The sequence below is a fragment of the Catharus ustulatus genome, chromosome 2 (genome assembly GCF_009819885.2).
Source record: "Catharus ustulatus isolate bCatUst1 chromosome 2, bCatUst1.pri.v2, whole genome shotgun sequence".
Taxonomy (NCBI): Eukaryota; Metazoa; Chordata; class Aves; order Passeriformes; family Turdidae; genus Catharus; species Catharus ustulatus.
Genome location: NC_046222.1, coordinates 10,295,420 through 10,317,928, shown reverse-complemented (window position 1 = coordinate 10,317,928; position 22,509 = coordinate 10,295,420). Strand labels below are relative to the sequence as shown.

Sequence of the window (22,509 nt, the reverse complement as noted above, 5' to 3'; positions counted from 1 at the left end):
TTTAAAAAGTTTAATAAAAGACAATCAAGTAAAAGGTTACAGTGGTTGGGTGCTTGGCATTTAGCCAAGAGCACACACTAACTTAGAAAACACTTTTTAAAATGCATTATCTTGTTGTATATTCATAGAATTTCATGCATTATTCAAAATCACTCCTAACTTGTGCATTAACTTTTTTTTTTCCTTGTGGCTCTTTTTTCATAATGCACTTTTTGATAACAGAGATTAATTTTTTTTTTTTTTTTTTTAGTTTTGGTATTTATCATCCCTATCTTCATGTAGACAGGATAATCTAAGAATGTGAAGAAATTTTTTATTATCTTTTTACTATTTTTGAGTTAGTTACATGAATAAAAGTTTTTTTACATTACTATGTTATAGTCTAAGAAAAAATATATTTATCATACTGCTACTTCTAAGTGTTATTAATAGTAGAACTAAAAGAAATTACATTTATTCAACAGTTTTCTAATATTATACATATAGCATTCATTTTAATATTTGCAAAAAGCTGATAATATAATACATACTTATAACATATGCATAACACATTTCAAAAATAGTATGACTCTTGAATGTTCCTTTTTTATAAAGTTGAAAGATATGAACATTTCTCTCATATAAAAATAGTAAAAAAACCCAAAAAAATAAACAAACAAAACAACAACAAAAATCCAACAAAAAACAACAAAAAAACCACAACCCAGAAAAACAAACAAACCAACTCCCCCAAAAAAGAAAAAGCAGCAAACACCCACCCCAAAACAACAACCAAAAACCCACCAAAACAAACAAACAAAAAACCCCAAAACAAAATAAAACAAAACAAAAGATTAATTCAGTTATCAAGTACTAACATGTCTCTTTCTTGACTTCCTCTGTTTCTGGCCACACTCTCTGTCTCCTTTTGTTATTTTTGGTACTCCGTGTGTCATTGTCACAGGTCTGCCATTTTCTCATTCTTTCAGAAGATCTTTCCTCTACCTGGTGCCCTTCACATTCACTTGAATGTGGCAGGGCCAGTTCAGGACAGCTCTGTGCAATTTTAACATTTGCACCTTGATTCTGGTGAGGACAAAACTATAAATTTGAAGGCACTGGTGGAAGGCATCTACTGGTAAGGAAACTGCTGACCTGATGGACTCTTTACTGTGTGCTATCATGCTAAAAAATGGTACTTCTAGAAAAATAGAAACTTGAGTTGTTAACAGTGTGAAAGTTTTGAAGAGTTTAATGTTGCATGCATTATGGCTTAAAAAATTAAAAGACTGACAAACTAAAAACAGAATATTTGAAAATAAAGCTGGTGTACTTTATTTCAACATCTATTAGCTGGAAAAAGAAATAGGTCAGAAAAGAGTGATGTATGACGAGGTTGCATGCTCTGGCTGTGCTGGAGGAGATGGGGAGGGGAGCAAAACAAAAAGTGTCACAGTGGGCACAGGGCCAGCTGGAGGCTGTGTCATGGTGGTTGCATGACACTTCAATGTTTTAAGGCACTTAATTCAGTTTTTTTTTTTCCTGCTGGCAGGAGGAAAATGTTGATGTTGGCAAGCCTCGTAGTGGAAGCATGCATGGCACGGGAACAAGGCTCTGGGAAGAGCTATACGTGCCACAGGGTGTTTCCTTCTCCTCTGAGTGAAACTGCAAGTGAACAGTGAATAACTACTGGGAAACCACCTAATTACGTGCAAATTGGGCTAAGAAACTGCACTTCCCAAATGCTGCCCTCATCAGAATGGTAAAGCATTGTGATAGTTACTGACAAAATACACGTATGCAATATTGGATATTGTTCACTTCCCAATAAAAATTACTGGAGTATGATTGCCATCTTTAAAGCTGGAGTTACACCTGCCTTATAACCCACACCTGCCTGGTTGCTACAAACAAGTTTCAGTCGTGTACACATATTCAGCATTCCAAGTATATTTTTAAAGTGTTATTTTACAAAGGAGCACATTTTCAGAAGTCATCCTGATGACAACAATGTGAAAGGTAATCATTAAAGAATTTATTTTCCAAAGCATAAATAGTGTACATTGCCTTAGCACCCATATTTTCTAGTGGAGGATTAGTTACCAACTTGTCAAGGCTATTTAGAGAGGCATTATCAATTTACAGTAATTGCAAACATGAGTGTAGAAGATGGTAAGTCTTAAATTTCTTCCAACAAGTCAGAGTTTTTTATTTGCAATCTTTAGACAGCTTATTTTCGTAGTTAAACATACTGCATTGCAAAAGCCTGGTGGGATTTCCTCTTGCCTGGAAGGGAGCAGTGCTGTTAAGTTTATTGGTTAGGGAAGAATTTTTCTGTAGAAGTGGCTTGTGAAGTAAGAGAAATGAGAGTTGTTCTGAGAAAGGAATTTCCCAACACTTCGGAATCCCTGGGGCAGAGAGATTAGAAGGGGAAATGCCATTTGCATGTGACCACAGATCAGCATATCAAGGGTTGTGTAAGAATTTGATCTTTATCTTGAAAAACCACACTGTAATGTTTTCAGATGCTATTTTATCAAAAACTTCTGGAGATGAATTGTAATAGTGCCATTCTTTAATTGATAAACCACAGCAATCTTGTGCTTTAGTAAAGTGAAATTTTTATATATTTTTTAAAGTGGAATACTTGGCCAGTCTTGAGATTTCTTTAGTAGCTGGCAGTCTGTGAGGTGTATTTTTAACTCTGAAATTAGCAGGGTTTATTCAGCAGGTGGTACTCTGACAGTCCAGAGCACTGTGGGGCACAGCACACTGAAGAGGCAATGCCAGCATCCTCCAGTGGTTTGCCTAAGGCACTTTCGGAGCAGACAACTCTGAATTTCAATGTGAGGAGGAATGCATCCTTGTGGGAAAAGCACAAGGCATAACAACAGAGCAGCAAAGTGGGATAGCTGAACTTTGGAGTTTGTGAGAGTGTACCTGAAACTCAGAGTTGCCATGAAGGATTTACCTGACAGTGAGCTGACAGTAGAACCTACAGTATAACCAATAACAGGAGTTGAGATTTCTGAATGTCTCAGAAGCCCAAGTGCCACTGTTGGTGAGCAGTTCCCTTGTCACATAACAGAGACATGAGTTCACCCCAGTTCAACATTCTGATTAATACCACAGAACTTTCTGGACATTGATTTGGTGTGGGAGTCCTTTCCCAACACTGGTTTCAGAGGGCTTTGAAAACATTTCATGAGGGGTTATGTCAACATTACTGTAAACTGGACTTATTTCAGTTTTCAGTTCAAGATAAACTTAAAATGTCCTCTCTTTTCCCCATTTCTGTGTAAAAGAACAAATGTTAGCACTTAATTCACAGCTAGTGGCATTAGGTACGTGCAAAAGTACATATGTAAGATTTTCTTCTAAAACCAGATGACTGGTTCTTGGATAAGCCCAGTTAGCAGTTTGGTTTTAGTGGTGTTGATCTCTCCATGCTTTAATTTGTGTATGAATGGGTACTGTACACAGAGGGCATGCTGAGGCTCCCTGACTGGAGGTTTCTTGGGTGCACTAGGCTTTTGTTGTAGCAGTAATCTAGATTAAAAAGTAGGGAGAGGGAAGAGCCAGACTGATAATCTGCCATTACTCGTTCTAAGCAATAAATGATGTCTGTAAAGCTGTGCCCTTATAGTGGTGATTGGGTAAAAGGTCAAAGATGTGAGATGACAGGGAAGTGCAAAGGAATTCAAGAGCAGCCATAGCGAACTTTGCTCCAAACAAAGTGGCATATTTGAGAAATGGAAGCAAAAAATTAATTAAAGGTCATTTGTCGAGCTGATTTTCATACCAGCAGACATACTGCATCTTTTTCTCCTTGTGACTCTATTCAAAAAGACGCCTTTGATGACACCTCCTGAAGGCTGACTGCTGCAATACCTTGTGCAGCACAGCTTTGTTGAGCTGCTCAGATTCATAGAGCTGAAGACACTGATCACTCAAAATTAGGTAATGAAGCACATGAACACACACACACCCTTAACTGTAGTGGAAGGAACTAAAGGAAACTCAGACCTATGCTTAGAAGCACTGTGAAGGATACACTATGCAAAAAAACATTCCTAAGGTGCATTTGGATCATATTTGAATGGTTATGGTATGGTTTCTTTCTCCTGTACTGGAAATAATTGGCACACAGATACAGGCAAACTGGGCATCCACACTTCACACATGAATAATGCAGGGTTCTCTGCATTACCTACCCCTTTGCCTCACCACAATCTCACCACACCACAACCTGTAATCTGCACTCCTGTATTTACCTAATAAGGTGATTTGTAAATAAATGAGCTCCATAAAAAGAAGTATTTCTTCATTTGTTTTGCAAGTGGGATACAGAGGGAACACACAGCAAATCAGTGTCTGGGTGAGGTTTGTGGGACTCTGAGCTCCATTTCTCTGTCAGAGGTGCTTTTCAGATCCTCTCAGAATTTAGATTGGAGAATGCATCCTTGGAAAAGCTCAGATGATAATTTTATGGAAAAATGATCTCCAGGGATACAGTTCTCAGAATTATTTTCAAGTTCTTACAGGAAGATCCTCCTGTAAGCAGAATGACCTTCTGTTCTAATCTTTTTGCCCATCTCAGTGCCCCTAACTGCAGTTCAGTGAAACACTTAAAACCCCCCACTGTGGATCTTTATTGGGATACACCACTAGTTACCTCACTTCCTAAACTCCACAAATGCAGTAGTTGTCAGTAATACATGACATCACTTGCTTACGTGTAAATCTGCTGATAGACAGAGAGGGAAACAGATTAAAAGTCAGTCCCAACCCTTAAAGCCCAGAAACCACCCTATCTACTGAAGTCACTCAATAGGAGGAGCCATAAATTGCAGAAGCTTGGCCACAGCTTTATTTTCTGCTTCCTACTCACTCCTTTAGTGTCATTCAGTTGTGTTAGAAGTCTAGCGTAAGGAAATACTCAATTTGCCACTTCTCTGTGGATACTACACATCACTTTTTCTCCAGTTCCACATGTTGAAATTGTGTTTCTTCATCTGTTTGATATACTGGGTGAAATCAGGTAAGAACCATTAGCTTACTTGCAGTGTAGAATCTTCGCTTTAATCGAATATTTAAAAAATGAATATTCCTTAATTTAAATTGGCCAAGAGATTAAGAAAAAATCTTATGAATTATGCTTAATGGAGCAGATGATTAGTAAAAAGAATACAGTAACTTTCAAACTGAGACATAAGGTTTCATTTTAAAGTAAACAGAACCAAACCTGATACTTTATCTCTGGCTTGTACTTTGCCCAGAGACCTGCTACGAAGTTATGTGCACTTTGTACAAAGTAGACGTAATCGTGAAATAGTCTCGGTATACCCGTGTGAGTTTATTGGTTGTTGCTCATTTGATAGGTGCTTAGATTTTCAAGTTATGTGTTACATTTTAAATAGTAAAATTTAGTTACAAAAAAGAGTGTGCATTTAAGATTTCCCCCTTTTCAACCACACAAGATAATTAGAATGCTTACCAACATGTGTGAGAAAATAAAATTATACATTAACTTGATTGAAATGCGCTTGTAACAGCCCAATGCTTACGTGTATGTTTTGATTGTACAGAAAAGAGCGAGGACTCCAACAAAAGTGCACAAAGGGCAGCTGAGTATTGCTTCCAGTGTTCAGTGAGAAACAGGAGTTTGTAAAACTTCCCCCAATGACTCCTTGCTAAACAATTCAAAGTATTGAATCAATAAACCTATTTGTGGTACTTATCTAATTCCACAGTAAAGACATCATCATTTCTGTTTTATTCTCTATTTACTTTTGAAAGAATGACTTCTGTCATTTCACAGCCAAGAGTAAAGGAGGTGCGTCCTTTTGACATTTGCCAGCTAGTAAATAGGTTTGGCAGTTCAAATAATTTCCTTGTGATAGATTTCTCACTCCCATGGAACAGGCTGTGTCTGGTTTATCTCACTGGTTTTAGAGGTAATTTTTATTTCTACCAATCAAAGGATTAAAAAGAAAATCAAAATATTTAAAGGGATATAGAACAATATCTTAGCATGAATCTTTTAAATTTTAAATATGAAGGAGTAAATTTTAAGGATCCATGATTAAACTTGGATTTAAAGACCACATCAGGCAAAATGAGAGTTTCATGTTATACCCTTGAACCTATAATCAAGTGACTGGTTTTTATTTTCACTTTTGTAGATGAAGTTTGAGTAATGTAATTGATATTCTAATTTTATCATTATATATAAATATATGAAAACCAGAAATCAAGTGCGACACGTATTGTTACCATCTCAGGATCATGTCACATGCATGACTTTTACTGGCTTCTTGATTATTGTTTTTATTAAATTCAGCTGAACAGTTCTCAGTTTCAGAACTTTTTGGCTAAGTCCAAGTGATGAAATGAGTTACTTTCCTGTATCAGTTATTAGTTAATAAACTATCTAGTAATCTCAGTAAAAGTTACTTATATTATTATGTGTTTAAATTAGGAAAACAATGTTATTTATTTTGAAATCTAATTCTGTCTTTTTCTCCATGTAAGAATTGTAGTTACTGTTATAACATGGTAATAGGCATGAAACTTTTGTCTGGTTGATTTGCAGCAGGGAGTTTCAGGTTATTTTTAAAACTGTGTAACTTCAAGCCAGCTCTTGTATGAAGTATATCCATTATATTTTTGGGATGTCCAGCCTAGAGGGGACCAATCTAGTCCTTGTTGATACAAGGTTTGGCATTAAAGGTGATTGGTCTAGTTCCCTAAATTAGTGAATTAGTGTCTTTAGTGCCTTTATTGAATCTTTACTGCACCTTGAGTGCTATAATTCACATTGTTTAGCTTTGCTTAGACCTGACCTGTAGTATTGAACACATATTCCAGATACCTTGTAAGGCACCCACACTTGCTTTTTGCAGCTTTAAAAAGGGGTGCAGGCTTGCTGTCCACCTTAGATATGGTGGGTTTGATTCTGCCTGCAAGCTGTTCTCTGAGAAAAGGAGAAGGGCTGGAACTGCTTTTCTTATCAAAAATCTGAGAAAAATCTGAGAAATTCAGGTTACGGTAATTTCACGATTATAAGCCGCACTGAGTACAAGCCACATTTCTGGGTGCCAGCAACTTTTCATTCTTTGTCCATACACAAGCCGCACCTGATTATAAGCTGCACATTACAATACAGAGTGTGATAAAAGGTATCTGTTCTATCACCATCTGGTGAGGGTGGGGGTGGTGGTCCTTATCTCTGTGGGAGACGTTCTGCTAATGGGCCATCCATTGAAACCAGGCAGGGCATTGTTCTTTATCTTTTCACAACCCATCCTTCCTCCAGTGAGTCATTTTCTGCTAATGGCCCATTGAGTCCCACTGTGGGACTGATAAAATTACTGCGTCCCATTGGAAGTTGCTCCAGCCAGGGGGAAGAGCCCAACATTTCTTACCAAGATAAAAACAGAGGTTTTGGGACACTAAGGGAGCCCCTTTCTCCACTGAACTCCAGAGGAAAACTGGATTTCTCCACATCACCACTGGACCTCTGGAGGGAAACTGCACCTTGTACAGGAGCACTGCTCCAACTGAGTCACATCTGTCACTGCAGGAGGATGCAGCCACCATTTAATGGGACTGCTGCCAACACCCTGCCTGACGGGGTGTCAGGTTGTACTCTGACTGTGTCAGGGTTTGGAGTTTGTTTCTTTGTAGTACTGTATTTCTATTTTAATTTCCCTAGTAAAGAACTGTTGTTCCTAATTCCCATATTTTTGCCTGAAAGCCCCTTGATTTCAAAATGATAATAATTTGGAGGGAGGGGGTTTACATTCTCCATTTCAAAGAGAAGCTTCTGCCTTTCTCAGCAGACACCTGTCCTCCAAAGTAAAACAGCAACTTTTTGTTCTTTGTCCATATATAAGCCACACCTGATTATAAACCGCACTTTGGGTTTGGACCAAAATTTTAGTCAAAATGGTGCAGCTTATAATCGTGAAGTTACTGTATTTTTTAATGTTATTTTTAAGAAACTAGGAAGACACTATTTGTTTCTCATTTTTACTTTCTTGAAAGTGACTTGTTTTGCAAAGATTTTAATGACAGAAGAGTTGAGAAAGGTGCCATCAAGCACCAGAGAGACAAAAGTCTTGTCTAAGGTAATATAACCCACTAGAAGTCAAGAGTTGGGCCAAAAACCAACTAACACCGTAGCAAAGGTGCAGAGGCCATAGCAGAGGAACTGTGACAGGTGTTGGTGCTCTGCCCAGAGTCCTGAAGTGCTTTATCCACACAATGAGACCTCAGCAGCCAGAAGGTATCTTTAAAGCGTGAAGTTTGGATGTTGATAACCAGACAGGGGAGAAATTTAGCCTTTTTAGACTCTTTTGAAAATCTCCATCTTCTTGTTGACCAGCTTAACCTGCTACATCCTAACTGTCCAAGTACAGACAGAAATGTTAATCCAACTGTTTGTCTTGTGCCATTAATTCTTATTTTTTCAAACTTAGAGCAAGATTCTTTGTTTCTTCTGCCTTTGTTTCTTGGTGCTGCTGTGGTGATCCAAAGCTAGAAAAAGGTTCTGGATCATTCCTGTTTTGTCAGGAAGCTATTCTTTATTGCTACATCAACAAAAAATAAGGTCTAAGGATTGGCAGCACAGCCACTCTAGCCCAAAGAGGAAGAAAGAACCGCAAGAGCTTTCCTGTTTATACAGCACACACTTGTGAAAAATTCTGAGAACCTACCTTTGATGGTGAAGCAAAGGATCTTATCAACACTGACTACTAATTAGTACTTATAAGGAGAAAAATACACTGTTCAGGAAAAATTAGGATAATTTCACATTTGAAGGGTCTGGAGGAGCACAATGGTATCCTCAGTCATTAGTGGAACTGTGGTTCCTCATGCATGCATGTTGACACATCTTTCCAAAGGTCAAGAGTAAAGAAAATGAAAGTTCTCCACTTTTCTTTCAGGAAAAGATATGGAATGAAAAGTGAAGAGGTGGTATTTCAGGTAGCCAAACTCATCAAATGACTGTCTTACCATTTTCATCTTTTTCAGATGAGGAACAAAATTGTCCTGAATTTACAGACCTAAACATAGGCAATGCTTTGTCTGGAACACAACTCCATGTTCAGCTACTCCTGTACACGAGGGAAAATCAAGATTGTTCTGAGAGGCTCATTGAACACAACGTTACTGCATCTGAGTACCTGAATACAACCAAGAAAATTGTCTTTGTTATTCATGGCTTCAGGCCAACAGGATCTCCTCCAGCGTGGCTGGGTGACATGAAGGAGCTTTTACTGTCTGTAGAGGATATTAATCTCATTATAGTTGATTGGAATCGTGGTGCTACCACTGTGAATTACCTAACTGCTGTGGAAAACTGCAGAAAAGTTGCAGAAATACTGAAGAATTATGTTGACCAGATGCTGGTAAGGCAGAGCATTGCATCTGCTCTGAATAAGTGCGAAGAGCATTGGTTTGAGTGGGAATGGGTATTTAAAATATATCTATAGAGAAGTCCAGTGAACAATATCAAATCACATTTCTTTAGAGAAGTATTACTAACTTTACATGCAGTTATTATTGCATATATTTAACTTCACCTGAGTTCTTGTTTCCCTTTCACTGAAATCTGCCTGAAAGTGCATCTGATTTCTTGAACCAGCTGGAAGTTTTAGGTCTTCTGGAAAGAGGGAATTCAGCAGTGGGGAAGGAAGGGAGAGGAGTTCAAACAGCATGCAGCACAAACATTTTACAAAGGCATTGCACCACTCTTTTTACTATTGACCTACTATAAATAAAGGTTTTAAATTAGAAATAAACCATTGGAAAAGATATAAATATTAGTTCCAAAATGGTATAACCTTATCTCTAGAGGCAGTTGCTGAAATTACAGTTGATGCCAGTGGTCTTAGCTGGGTTGTAGAGCTATTGTTTAATCAAATGAACAAAACACGTCATGATGTTATTTATGCCATTGTCTGGTTTGTCACTTGAATTTCCTTCTTTTCTCATCACTTATTTCTCAGAAATTCAAAAAATTTGAATGCTGTGCTGTAAAAAATTGAGAAAATTTGAGAAAAACATCCTGATTTTGAGAAAGGCTGAGGTGAAAGGAGAGAAAGTCTATCAGAATCTGTCCTCTGGGACTAGATACAGTGATAGCAATTTGCAATTGTGCCTATAGATTTATCATTATGGAATAAAAAAAAATTAAATAGGACAATAAGGAGAGTCTCCAAGTTAATTGTTGTTTACAGATCTGCCTGGCAAACAGAGACAGCATGTGTTAGTCCTGGAAGTGGTGGGAGGGGGGTCTGTAATGTCCCACAGCTATCAGTTTCACACTTACAAGCTGTTGTGATGCCTTTCTAATTCATTTTGAGACATATTAATATTTCAGATCCTGTGTGTCTCCCCAACATTTTGCAGGAATTCCAACTAGGTCAGCTGACACTGTTTTAGAGTTCTTCAGTAGGTATTTATTTGGGTTTTTTGGAATACTGCCTGCTTTGTAGAATAGTCATTTTAAGGTGTGCATTTGGCATCATTATTCAGCAGTTGCATTTGTTAATGGCATTATGTTTTAAATTTATTTTATTAGAAGGATAAAGCAGGGAAATAGTTTTTTTTTTTCCTCATACGTAGTTTTGGTTTCTTATATCTGATAAATGTCTTCCTCTTCCTCTTCCCTGCTGCTCTTCTAACTAATGTGGCATTTCAGGAGAAATGTCTCAAATTACTCAAACTTCCTTTTTACATTTTCCTAGGTAAAGAATTTCATAATTTCTAAATTTTAACTAATCTAGAATTGCAAACTGAAAGGTATTTAATAACATCCTTTATTATTATTATTATTATTATTATTATTATTATTATTATTATTATTATTATTATTTTAAGAACTAGAAATTTAGAAATAAAATTTAAAGTACTGAAAAAAGTGAAAACTAAATAAGCCTACTGATCTCTGTTCTATTAATTCTGTGTGTGACTGGCTTTGGTGTTTTTTTTCCCCCGATAGATGGGTGGAGCTTCTCTTGACTCTGTGTACATGATTGGAATTAGTCTTGGTGCTCATATAGCTGGTTTTGTTGGCCAGAAGTATAATGGCAAACTTGGCAGAATTACAGGTAAGGCTTTTAATCCCAGTGCACACATTCTATTGTACCTTGTGTTGTTGTCAGAGCACTGAGACATCGACAAACAAGAACTGAATATTTGATGACATACATGAGGAAAAATATAGACCTGATAGCAGTTCAGGAAATTGAGCAGGTCTGCCTTCAGGACATAAATTACAGATTAAATTTTCCAACCTGGTTGCCTCTAGTCTCTCAAATGAAAATTGAGTGCTACATCTAAATGCCACTTCAGTTAAATGATATGCTACCTGAGTGTCTGACTAGTTGTGTTCTGGAGGTGAGAGCAGTTATATTGTGCACTTTGGTGTTATGAAGTGTATAATAGCTACAGTATTTTCTGGGGAAAAGGAAAAACAAATTCTCCTGACATTATCCCCAAAACTCTTGGCTTGTATTTATCTGAATAAATGGGACATAAGCACATCTAGTTATGGAAAAAGAGAAAATCATTGATATGGGTTGCTCAGTCTTGTGGTAGGAATGTTTGCTTTTTTTAGCAAGAAATAAGAAAAATTATGCTTTCTATTAAAAAAATTTAACCTTTTATACCAAGAAAAGGAAGAATCACCGCTGAATAATGTTCAGATGTTTGTCTTTTCTATATCTGTAGAAGGAGCCCAGGGTTTATGATTTGTTTTTTTATTTATTTTTTAATTTTTTATTTATTTACTTTTTAAATTTTGTTGTTTTTATTCAGGTCTGGATCCAGCAGGCCCTTCGTTCACTGGAGAGCCACCGGAGCACAGACTGGATCCGACTGATGCACAGTTTGTGGATGTAATCCATTCAGACACTGATGGTAATGACAGAGCCTTGACTTGCCTATTTCAGCTTGAGGAAAGGCAGGAAAGCAAGAGAGAAGGGATAAGCTGTCTCATAATGCTGCAGGAGAATATTTTGTTTTATTGAGAATGTTCTTTTGCTGTGCAGGTGTGTATGAGCACAGAGGTTGTAAGCACCGGGTCATCACTGAATTAATCCCTTCTGGGACAGTCAGGCTCTGCTGTATCAACTTAGTACTCCACAGAACCTCTGCTTAAAATACTAAATCATGTTACTGTAAAGTTAAAAAGAAGAATCTTGTAAAATCTGCTTCATCTCCTTTAATCTCTGGTTTCATTTTTTCCTCAAAATTATAAGTAAACCTTTAATACCACAACTGCTCCATTATTTGTGTAGTTTCACATAATTTTTCTTAATAATATTCAATTTAAGCATTTTCCTATACAAATTTAAATGTAAGGCTGTAAAATACCAACTTTTTTAATGTTGTCACTATGTGAATAAAGATAATGTGTGGTAAAAAGGGAGGTAGGTCAGATTGAATTAACTCCTACTCATGGAATTTTTGTTTACTTTTATGAGACAGACACAGATTTTTCTACTTTGATTTACTGCTAATATTAGTGTACTTCAGAATCCAGTGTCCTGCAAAAAATGGAAAATTTTACTCTAATGAAAATAGCACTGGTAAAGAATTTTGATTGATGGAGAGAACATGAATTACATTAATTTATTTATGTAAATAAATTTATGGAAATAATATCTCAGTTACATCTGTTTCTGTTCTTTCCCTTTTCCAGCAGTAGGAGTCTTACACAATTTTGTATGCATTTGTGTATAGCATTTTACATATATAATTTTCTTAAAGAGAAAAAAACCCTTGACTTTTACCTCATAGTATGACTTTGATTTACATTACAAAAAGAGTGTTGTGTTGGCTAAACTTTTCTTTAAAACTTCCACGATTTTTAGAGTGAAAGTGATGATAAATATTTGCCTTTGTAATTCTGTTTATGTGGCTTTTTTTCATTCATGGTATTTTTACTTTAGTACTAGGTTTCAAGAAGCCTTTAGGAACCATTGATTTCTATCCAAATGGAGGAATGGATCAGCCTGGTTGTCCAAAAACCCCTTTCAGTGGTAAATAAAAATATGTTTTATTAATGAGAAGAAAATTTTGAGATAAAATTAAAAGGAGTTAAATTGAACTGAATGTACACTGCACTTGGTAATACAGGACCTGAGACTGTATTCTTTCTTTTCCATTCCTATGCAGCAAAAGAAAAATAATAAAGATATTTGAAAATAATCTTACTGTAAGATACATACCCCATCATACCATTACTATTGGCATGATGGAACTATGTTATTGTATTATATATACAATCTGAATATAATGATCATTATTTTTCCATGGTTGTTTGGGTCCAGGTGTGGGGGAAGGTGTCCCAGTGGGTTGTTTGTGTCCCAGTGGTTCAGGCAGGATCCCTTGCCTATGACATGGAAGGCAAGGTTTCCACATCCCCAGCGTGTTTTTGGTTTCTCCTGGTTGGCAATGATGAAGTAGGTTTTGGCATCAGATATGTCTTTTAGGCTCTAGGATGATAAAAAAGTTTTATGAAGTTATCTTTTGATGCAGAATTTTGCTTATTTCAGCTTCCATGAGTGTTAGACAAAGTTGCTGGCAATTATTCTTGTTTACTCTTTTGGATATATTTGTTTCTGTCAGTGTTTCCCATCACTAAACTGCACAGTGCTGCTACCACTTAGAGCTGCTGCAAAGACATAAGGCACAGTGGTCATCTCTACAATTCCCAAAGTTTACTTTTTTCAGGAAAGGAAGGAATTTGTTTTCGCAGTAAAATAGAAAGAAGAATCTCTGAAGTTTTCTTCATGGGGTTTTTTTTTGGCCAAAACTGTCACTCAGAGAGTGGTAAAGCACTGGCACAGGTTTCATGGAGAAGTTGTGGATGTACCACAGGATGAACCCTGGAAGTGTTCAAGGCCAGGCTGGATGAGCTCTGAGCAGCCTGGTGTAGTGGAAGGTGTTCCTGCCCAAGGCAGAGAGGTTGAAACAAGATGATATTTCAGGTGCTTTCCAACCCAAACAATTCTGTGATTCTACTTATACAACACTTTTTTTCATTAATAAAAAGTATAAAATATTATTTTTATTTTCCTCCCCTGAAGGATTTCGGTATTTTAAATGTGACCATCAGAGATCTGTCTTCCTCTTCTTATCATCTTTGAAAAGCAAGTGTGACATAATAACATATCCTTGTGACTCTTATTTGGATTACAAGAGAGGAAAATGTGTTGATTGTGATGCTTTCCAGCCAATGTCCTGCCCAGTACTGGGTAAGTGATACCATATCTGTTCTGGGCTGGGTGAGATTTCCTGGGGAGTTAAAGTAGTTTAGAGTTCATGGGTTTGTCAGCTTCATAGTTATCTCTGTTAGGCACAGGTGCTGAATGTTCCTACTCTTTGGTCTTATGCATTCCAATCTGGAATGGATTCAGTGTTTCCCCTTTCTAGAGAGGACCTACTAGGGCTTAGTTCATCACTTGAGGCCTTAAAAGTGTCTTATGAACCCTAGAGGACATGTGTTTTTATTTAAGAGTATTAATGTTTAAAGCAACTTTATGGTTTCTTTTGCTCTTCCTTTGGAATCAAGCTTTTATTTGAAGGGGATTTTAATTGTTTTGTGGGTTTGTTGCTTTCAGAGAGGATCTGGGTGCAGTTTGAAAAGACCTACAATAGTGTGAGCATTTCCTAGTTGGCAGGAAATTTAAATTTAAGAAATCTGAAAAACACATAATTAGAAGTTAACTTTCAATTTTTATCTTGTCTTTTTTTTTTTGAACCCTTATTCTGGGATGTGCATGCTATATTAGTTGTATCAGGTTAGGAAAAAAGCATAGATAGATCTGTGTGCTATTTTATGAAAAAACCCCAACCATAATGAGCCTTTATAGAAGGAAAGAAAGACTCCAGGACTCCCCCAGCATGGTCATTAGCCATGCCTGATGCACTTGGACAGAATGCCCAAGGTAGAGGTGGAGAAATATTGCCCCAGTCAGCTGCTGAGTCTGGGAACTGAGTGGAGAAGCAGCATCCTTCTGCTGCAATCTTTGCTGCTTCCTGCTTTGCAGTGGCAGCTCTGCAGCCTGGAATTTGCCCTCCTTGTCCAGGTGGAGAGACTAACAGGGAGAAAACGGGATCGTCCCTTCTAGAAACAAGACCCAAAGACATGAATCTGGAATTGTATAAATTTCTTTATATGTTAAATCCATCAGCTTAGGGGGTTTGCAGAGTATCTTACATTTGATTAAACAATATCTACAAATGGGCTAAGGAATTAAAAAATAAAGAAAGAAAGGAAATCTATTCTGTAAGAGCTCTCTGCAGAGGTGTGGGCTACAGTTTTGGGTTTGTTTTTATTACCTCTGCAGGATTTGTAGGCACTACTTTTTGGAGTTAGTGTCTAGGCTAAGGAGGTAACTATTACATTATGTCATTTTAGTAGTAATAATCTATTAGAGGAATTAAATACTTGCATACTACATCTGTTATACTCAGAGGATTCCTTCTTTTTTCTGGTCAGTTTTCTTTCTCGGAGGATATTCACAAAAATTAAAGCCAAATTTGACACTGTCTGAGATTCTTTTGTGTAAATATATGTGTATCATGATTTTGCTAAATGTCTGAAATGAACTATTTCAACTTTGGATTTCAGGTTATCATGCTGATAGATGGAAAAACCTGTTGATACCATATAGCTCACCAACAAAATCTTACTTTGATACCTCAGGCGAAGACCCATTCTGCAGTGAGTGACTAAATACATACATAATACCTCTTCACAAAAATTTGTGACTGTTATTTTTCAACTGATCTGGAGTGAAAACATGTTAAAAGTATCAAGTTAGGGTTAGTCACTGTGTAAGATTATGCAAAAAGCCATGAACTAAGGGTCAGTTCGCAGACTGGAGGAAGAAGAATGATGGTGGCAGGAGAAAAAGTAATACTGTGTGAAGTGGGAAAGAAATGTAACTTTAAAAGTAGTTGGATGGACTGCCAAGAGGAAGAAGGAAACCAGAAAATGAGAATCAAGTGGGAGGGCAAAAGCTGGACTGATGGAACCTGCTTAGAAGGGATCACTGCTGCCATTTTCAGAGAGCAGGAGAGGGAAGCACGATGCCTTGGGTGGGGGACAAAAAGGAGCCAGCTCTGTGTTCCACCCCAGGAGGAGATCACCCTACAGTCCACCAAAGCTACTCCACGTCTCCCCAGGAGGGAAACAGTGAAGGAAAAACTTGGCTGACAGCATCAGTGTTTTACTGTGACAATGATCTCTCCCACTGCAGCAGTTTAGATCTCTACCTACCCATGTGGTACATCCTAGATTCTCATCCAATTTCTGTTTGTATTAAAAGATTTTAGCACCTTGAACGAGTGCAACACACTTCTAATTAGTTATGTTTAAGGTTCTTTCATCTAGGGTATGGGATAGGCTTGCAGGGAATTCATGTGAAATTAGGTTTTCCCATTAGTTTTGTCCATCAACTTGGCAAGTTTTGTGGCCAAGACACATGTCCTAGTCATGCTTGCTGATATCTCTGTATCTTCCAAAGGATTGAGGGGAGGTGGATGAAGTGATGGATTTTACATAATTTTTTTTACATAAAATTTGCATAAAATAACTCTTCTTCCCAGTATCTTGCAGCTCAACCCAAACCTGGTACTACTGTTCTCCCCTGCCCCTCTCTGGTAGAAGAGAGAAAAGAGGGAGAGGAATATTATCAAATATAGGAGGAGGCACACGGAGCAGAATAAGAACCATTGTAATGACAGCATAAATTTAAAGGAAAATGTGCAAAATCAAGAAGAAAAGAACTATGCAAAGTCAGGAAGCAAAACAAACCATTCTGAAAAAGATTTATTTATTAAAAAAATCTATATATGTATAATAGATATACATATATATGTAATAATAATATAGATAATATAAATATTATAGATAGAGTATTTATTAATTAAAGCCTTAATTATTAGGAATTTGGAAACCTGAGAAAACAGAAATGAACAGGAGGTCTTAAAAAGAGGGGAAATTGCAAACTTGAGCAAGACAAGGCTTCACATCTTTCAGGAGAGAATGATAATAAGAAATATGCCAAAAAATAAAGAAAGTTTTGGTGTCGTGGCTGGGAGCAATAAAGGTGTGTGATTCCTATAGTGGTGATGATTACAGAAGGCCAGGTCAGGGTTTTTGAGGGTGCAAAGCAAGTCAGCAGAAGGTCAGCTTTTTATTCTCCTTTGAACTGGTAGCATAAAAATATAAAGTCACCATTCCTGTCATCTACCAGTGAATACATTTAACAGTGTGGTAATACCAACTGTCTCCTGTTGAGCTCATTTTTTAACTCTTCCTATTTCTTCCTGCAGTGTACAACTACTTACTGGACATCACTACCTGGAATAAAAGCACTAGGAGAGGTTTCATCAAAGTTAAAATAACAGACTATGCTGGGAACACAGTAGAGTCACAGATGAATAGGTATGTTGTTCTTTGTCTTTAAATCCTTTTTCATCACTTTATAGGACTAATTTTCTGAGTTTTCTAAACCTTGCAACTTGTTAGCTTGTAAGTTGAAGAAGTATCTTGAGTTTGTTAAGACTTGGCCATGGCACCATTCCTGGATGTGGCTCAGTGTCAGGGGAATGCCCTCACACTGAAATTGGTGCGGGTTTGAATCCTGTTCTAGCTGTCCTCGTTCTGAATGCTCAAGGCTGATACATCTCACAAGATTTCCCACTTTAATGATAATGCTTTGCAATAATGAATATTACTCAGCTAACAAAAGCCTGTCTAAATATTTTTCTTTAGTGAAGCTTCAACATTTCAGCAATATAAAAGAGTCAAAATACTGACTGGATTTCACCAAGACATTGAAAACATTGCAAAAATTTCCTTGACCTATTCTACAAAGACTTTAATAGGCCCAAAGTACAAGCTTAGGATTCTTCAGATGAAGCTGAAATCTCTCAATAATCCAAAAAGGTGAGTGTTTGTCATGTACCACAGCTGGGTATCAACAAAGGTGTTCAGGATGTTCTCTTAGTAACCTGTAATTCCCTGCAATATTTTTTTTTAATGGCATATTACTAAGTGTATGAATATTGTCTCATCCTCCTGACGATCAAATTGGCCATGTGCTGCTGTGTTCATTAACATTTAGTGCTGTGTTCATTAACATTTAGAGCTGTGTGTCACAGCTGTGCTTCCAAGGACCAGCCTGACTTACACCTGCATGGTCAGCTTCTCCTCCCTAAGAAAAATTTCATCAAGCACTTTTCTGATTTTTTGATTTTCTGATTTTCAGATTTTCTGATTTTCTCGTGTATCTGTACACAGGTTTTCACACTCAGGTGTGAAATGGAGCACTTCAGAACACATTCTGTGTCTGCTTACAGTTGAAATGAAATAATCTGGTTTTTTTTTTTTTGTTTTTTTTTTTTTGTAAGCTTTTATTGATCCCTATTTAAAATATTTCAGCAGTATTTCTATATGTTCATTTTTTAAAATCTCCAAATTTATTTGTGCAATTAAAATTAGATTTTACATTCGCATCTTGTGAACAGAACATATTACATGGAATAGGTAAGAAATATCCAGGAGTAGCAAGAATACTTTATTTGAGAGTTGTTACTTTGCTTCTTATTAAAGGCAGATTCAAGAAAGTCAGAATTTAAAATAAAAACTGAAAAATGCTTATCAAATTAGTAATATCAAATGAGTAATGAGCGAGAATAATACTACAATAATTAATAATTTTTAAGTCAGTATACTTTATTAACTTGAGATGTAAAATTTGAGGATTTCTTATATGGTGTATAATAGCCTTGTAGAAATTGGGTATGATACTTTGCAAAAATTATGAAACCTTCTTAAATTAATCTGCTCTTTTAGATTTACTGATAATGTGGAGGAGATGGATGGGAGAGACTTAGGAAGAAACAAAACACTCAATAATCAAAATAGTATCCCAGAATGTACATACATTTGACTTTATTATTGCAAGCTGTAAGTCTCAAGGTCTCAGGTGAAAATAGCACGATTTTATTTGAAAACATTTGGTGATGAGAGAGGGTGAAAAGTTCTAAATCATATTCCAATTATTTTTTCTCAGCCCAGTGGTGATAAATCAGAAGATATATTTTGTGTAAGCCTGTCAGCACTTGGGACTTTCTAAGATAATGATCTAGCAAGCAAACAAGAAAGATTTTCAGTGAACAGCCCTTACAGGGTTTGAGTTTCCATTCCTGTTACTCTGACTCTTGTTAGTTTAAAAGTAAGATGCACTTGATATGCTTTAATATAGGATCCACTAAAGTCCTTCATGTGGAGCCTCATCAGATTGCACCTGTAGAGGCATGTTAGGTACTTTTAGAGAACAGTGGAAAATACTGCATTGAATCAACATGTGAAGGCAATTTAAATGCAGATGTTACAGCATTATTGGTTGGTATTAATAACCTAATTGCTCATTGTAATTATACCAACCTATATTTACCTTATTTACCTATAATTACAACAATTACTTGAATATAGGATGATCAGCTAGAAACTACATGACAAATATCTAAATTATTCACAACAAAGTAGTAGATAAAAAACAGGGCACAGAAGCAAGGATAAAATCCTGCCCAGTCTCCCCAGGTCTGGGTTAATGGCAAACTGTGGGAGCTTGGGGAGTATCACAGACAATTGGGGTGGTCCTCTATTCACACAGATGGTGTGTGAATATGGGGGTGCGGAAAGACACACGTAATTTTCATGCTTTTCTTCTGATCCCTGAGATAAACAATTTCTGCTCACCCATGAAACTACAAAACTTTGCTAACTTGTGCATGTTCAGGTGTCAGTTATCCCAATACACTTATGAACCTGTCAGTGAATTCAAACTCAGTTAAAGGAGAAGATGAATGTCTCAAAGATATTTAGCCCAGACACCTCTGGAGTTTTTTGACCAAAACAAGAACAGAAATAATATAAAGAAGATCTTGCAAATACCTCTTCTGAACAGGTGGGGCATGTCCATGCTTTTTAGTAGACAGCAGAGGAGCCATTTGGGTTGAGGGGTTAAGAAAACCTCACCTAACAAAAACATTTTTTGTGTTTTGCTCCTTGGTGAACCTGCTCACTGCTCAGGGCTGCTGTCCTCTGAGGCATTCCTGTTACTCAGTAATCACAAGCTGAGATGGATTGCACTTCAAATGAGATAAAATATGTCAGAAAACATAAGCTTTTGTTCCTAGAATTCGGTATTATGGTTTGGCTCGGTGTTTTGTCCCCTGTGTAAAAATACTATAATAATGAAGCATTGAATTAAAATCAAAACAAATTGTTGATGAAGGAGTGGATGAAATTCTATGCTTTGCATTGTACAGAACACCAGAATTCATCTTGATCTTTTTAGTCATAAAATTACTGTCATAACCTTGTGGAGACCTTAAAAGGTGTCATATTCTTAAGTAGAAACCTTAAGTAGAAGTAGATATCTTTTCACATACAGACAAGTAGAGCCTTTACTGGTTGGAAATCTCATATGAATGGGCAACAACAGAAATTCCTGGTGTGCTGTTCTCTCCTTTTGCTGTTTCACTCTATTCTACATCCCAGGCTGAAATGAATTGTGTGGTGTAGCCACATCTAAGAGTTCAAAACAATAGTGAGGATAATTTTAAATAAAATAAGTCTCATAGCTTGTATGCTATGGAGGTGCCATCAGAGGGTGTGTTCATGACTTGCCTGTTCAAACCAGCTCTCCCCATACATTACAATAGTGCATGAAGAGCAGGACTGTGACCTGCCTCTGCCTTAAAAGGCAGAGCACTTATATTGATCTCAAAAACCATGTTTTTCAGGTTTTTGTGGCTCCCTTTGTGGCTTCTTTGTGTGTTCATGCAGTATTAATCAGCTGTGAGTTTTCTAGGTGTTTAGGAGACAAATTGCTCTCTAGCAATTAAAATTTTTTACACATACTGTCATTGCAAGTGAAAGAGAAAATATTATCATGTGGTTCCTTACTTTCCCATATAAAATAAAAGCAGGGAAATTTTCCTACCAAGGGAACTCAAAATAAATTATTCAGGCCCTTTGTTAACAGGAATTGTGAGGATTTTAGGTCATGCTGCTAAAGTGTTAATTTGAATGCAGATTAATAGCTGTAATGGATGAAATGCTGCATCTTTGTCCTTCAGACCAGTGTGATACACTTCTTGCACCATCCAGCTGATATCTGGTTGTTTTTCAGTCCATCAAAGCTGCTCTAGGAATGCATGAAATAGAATATAAACATAGACAAGGAGACACTTCTTGTCCTAAGTACTGTCTCTGAGAGCTGGTAAATACTGGAATATTTTTTTCTGTTAAAGTTAACTTTTTCTATTGTGATTTTTTTTCTTTTTCTGCTTTTGTAGGCCACTGCTGTGCAGATACGATTTTGTACTGCTGGAGAACATTGAACTGACCTTCAAACCTATCCCTTGCTCTGAGAGGGGTACATGAAAAGAGGGCTACTACTAACCTAATTTCTCTCAAAGCAGTGACATTTTGATGCTTCCTCAGGATAAAGACTGCAATGAGAAAGGAAATGAGATAAGCTAGATTTATTTTTCAAGAGTCTACCTGATAATGTGCAGTACTTGCTCTGAGTGCCTTAGGCTGAATTTAATTGAAAAGTTCAGACATATATGTGCTTGGAAAATTATTTGAGTAAAGTAAATGTATCATGCTGGAGAACATGCAGTGGTCTATTCATTACTATTTGTTAGCAATGAAGCAACTACTGAATTAGATATGAATTAACTGCATAATCCTGGCACATTATTTTTCATATGTATATTTAAATATTTATTATTTGTAATGGCTTTTACATGGAAACATAATGATCTGTCTACTAAGTGAATTTAATATACAGTACATGTGATCTATGGATCTAATACACAACAGTTTTGCTGTGCTGTGTTCATTGAATAAATGAATTCACATTTTCTCTTTATATGATGCCTCAGTGTGAGAAGTGGAACAATAATATTTGTGAGTACATTTGTAAATTTTCCAGTTTAAATCTGTTGTCTTTATGCTCATCGTAGATGAATGCTGTTGTAAGCATTTAGATTTTTTTTTTGTAAATACTATGGACAGGGCAATGTTGTTTCAGATACAAAGTAATCTAATGTCTTTTCTGAGGAGAATAACTTACAAGTGAAATAAATGAAATAAATGTATTTTCATTTCGTTTCTGTTTGGGTCTCTTGGAATAAGAGTTGCTACTCAAGTTGAGACTGATGACAGCTTTCCACCTATTGGGATGTGAGTAGGAATAAATGGTACAAAAAAATTACCTCCTCCAATTAAGACAAGTTTTGTTGTTCCAGACTGCCATTCCTGATGGAACTGATGGGAGGACAGATGGGTTTATTTTCGTCTGTAAGGCTGTTTTATGTGTTTTGTGCTGGTTCCTCATGCAAATACATCCTATGCCCATTATCCATTTCCTTTCTTTTCTATGCCCCTTCTGTCCCTACACTTGACAGCAATATTTGGTC

General features: G+C 36.7%; 1 protein-coding gene and 1 long non-coding RNA gene across 2 annotated transcripts; both read left to right on the top strand.

The window, feature by feature from the left end:
• The first annotated feature begins 776 nt into the window (after positions 1 to 776).
• Positions 777 to 1,841, top strand: LOC116992559. The gene is made up of 2 exons (XR_004417072.1): positions 777 to 1,117; positions 1,532 to 1,841. It is a non-coding gene; the product is annotated as an uncharacterized LOC116992559 (long non-coding RNA).
• A 3,121-nt stretch (positions 1,842 to 4,962) lies between these two features.
• LOC116992690 (lipase member H-like) lies at positions 4,963 to 21,466 on the top strand. The gene is made up of 10 exons (XM_033052546.1): positions 4,963 to 5,020; positions 9,019 to 9,395; positions 10,991 to 11,099; positions 11,809 to 11,910; positions 12,945 to 13,034; positions 14,085 to 14,252; positions 15,632 to 15,724; positions 17,341 to 17,452; positions 17,783 to 17,956; positions 21,379 to 21,466. Exons 1-10 carry the CDS (start codon positions 4,972 to 4,974, stop codon positions 21,464 to 21,466), a joined length of 1,362 nt encoding a protein of 453 aa, XP_032908437.1. The 5' UTR covers positions 4,963 to 4,971.
• The last annotated feature ends 1,043 nt before the right edge of the window (positions 21,467 to 22,509 follow it).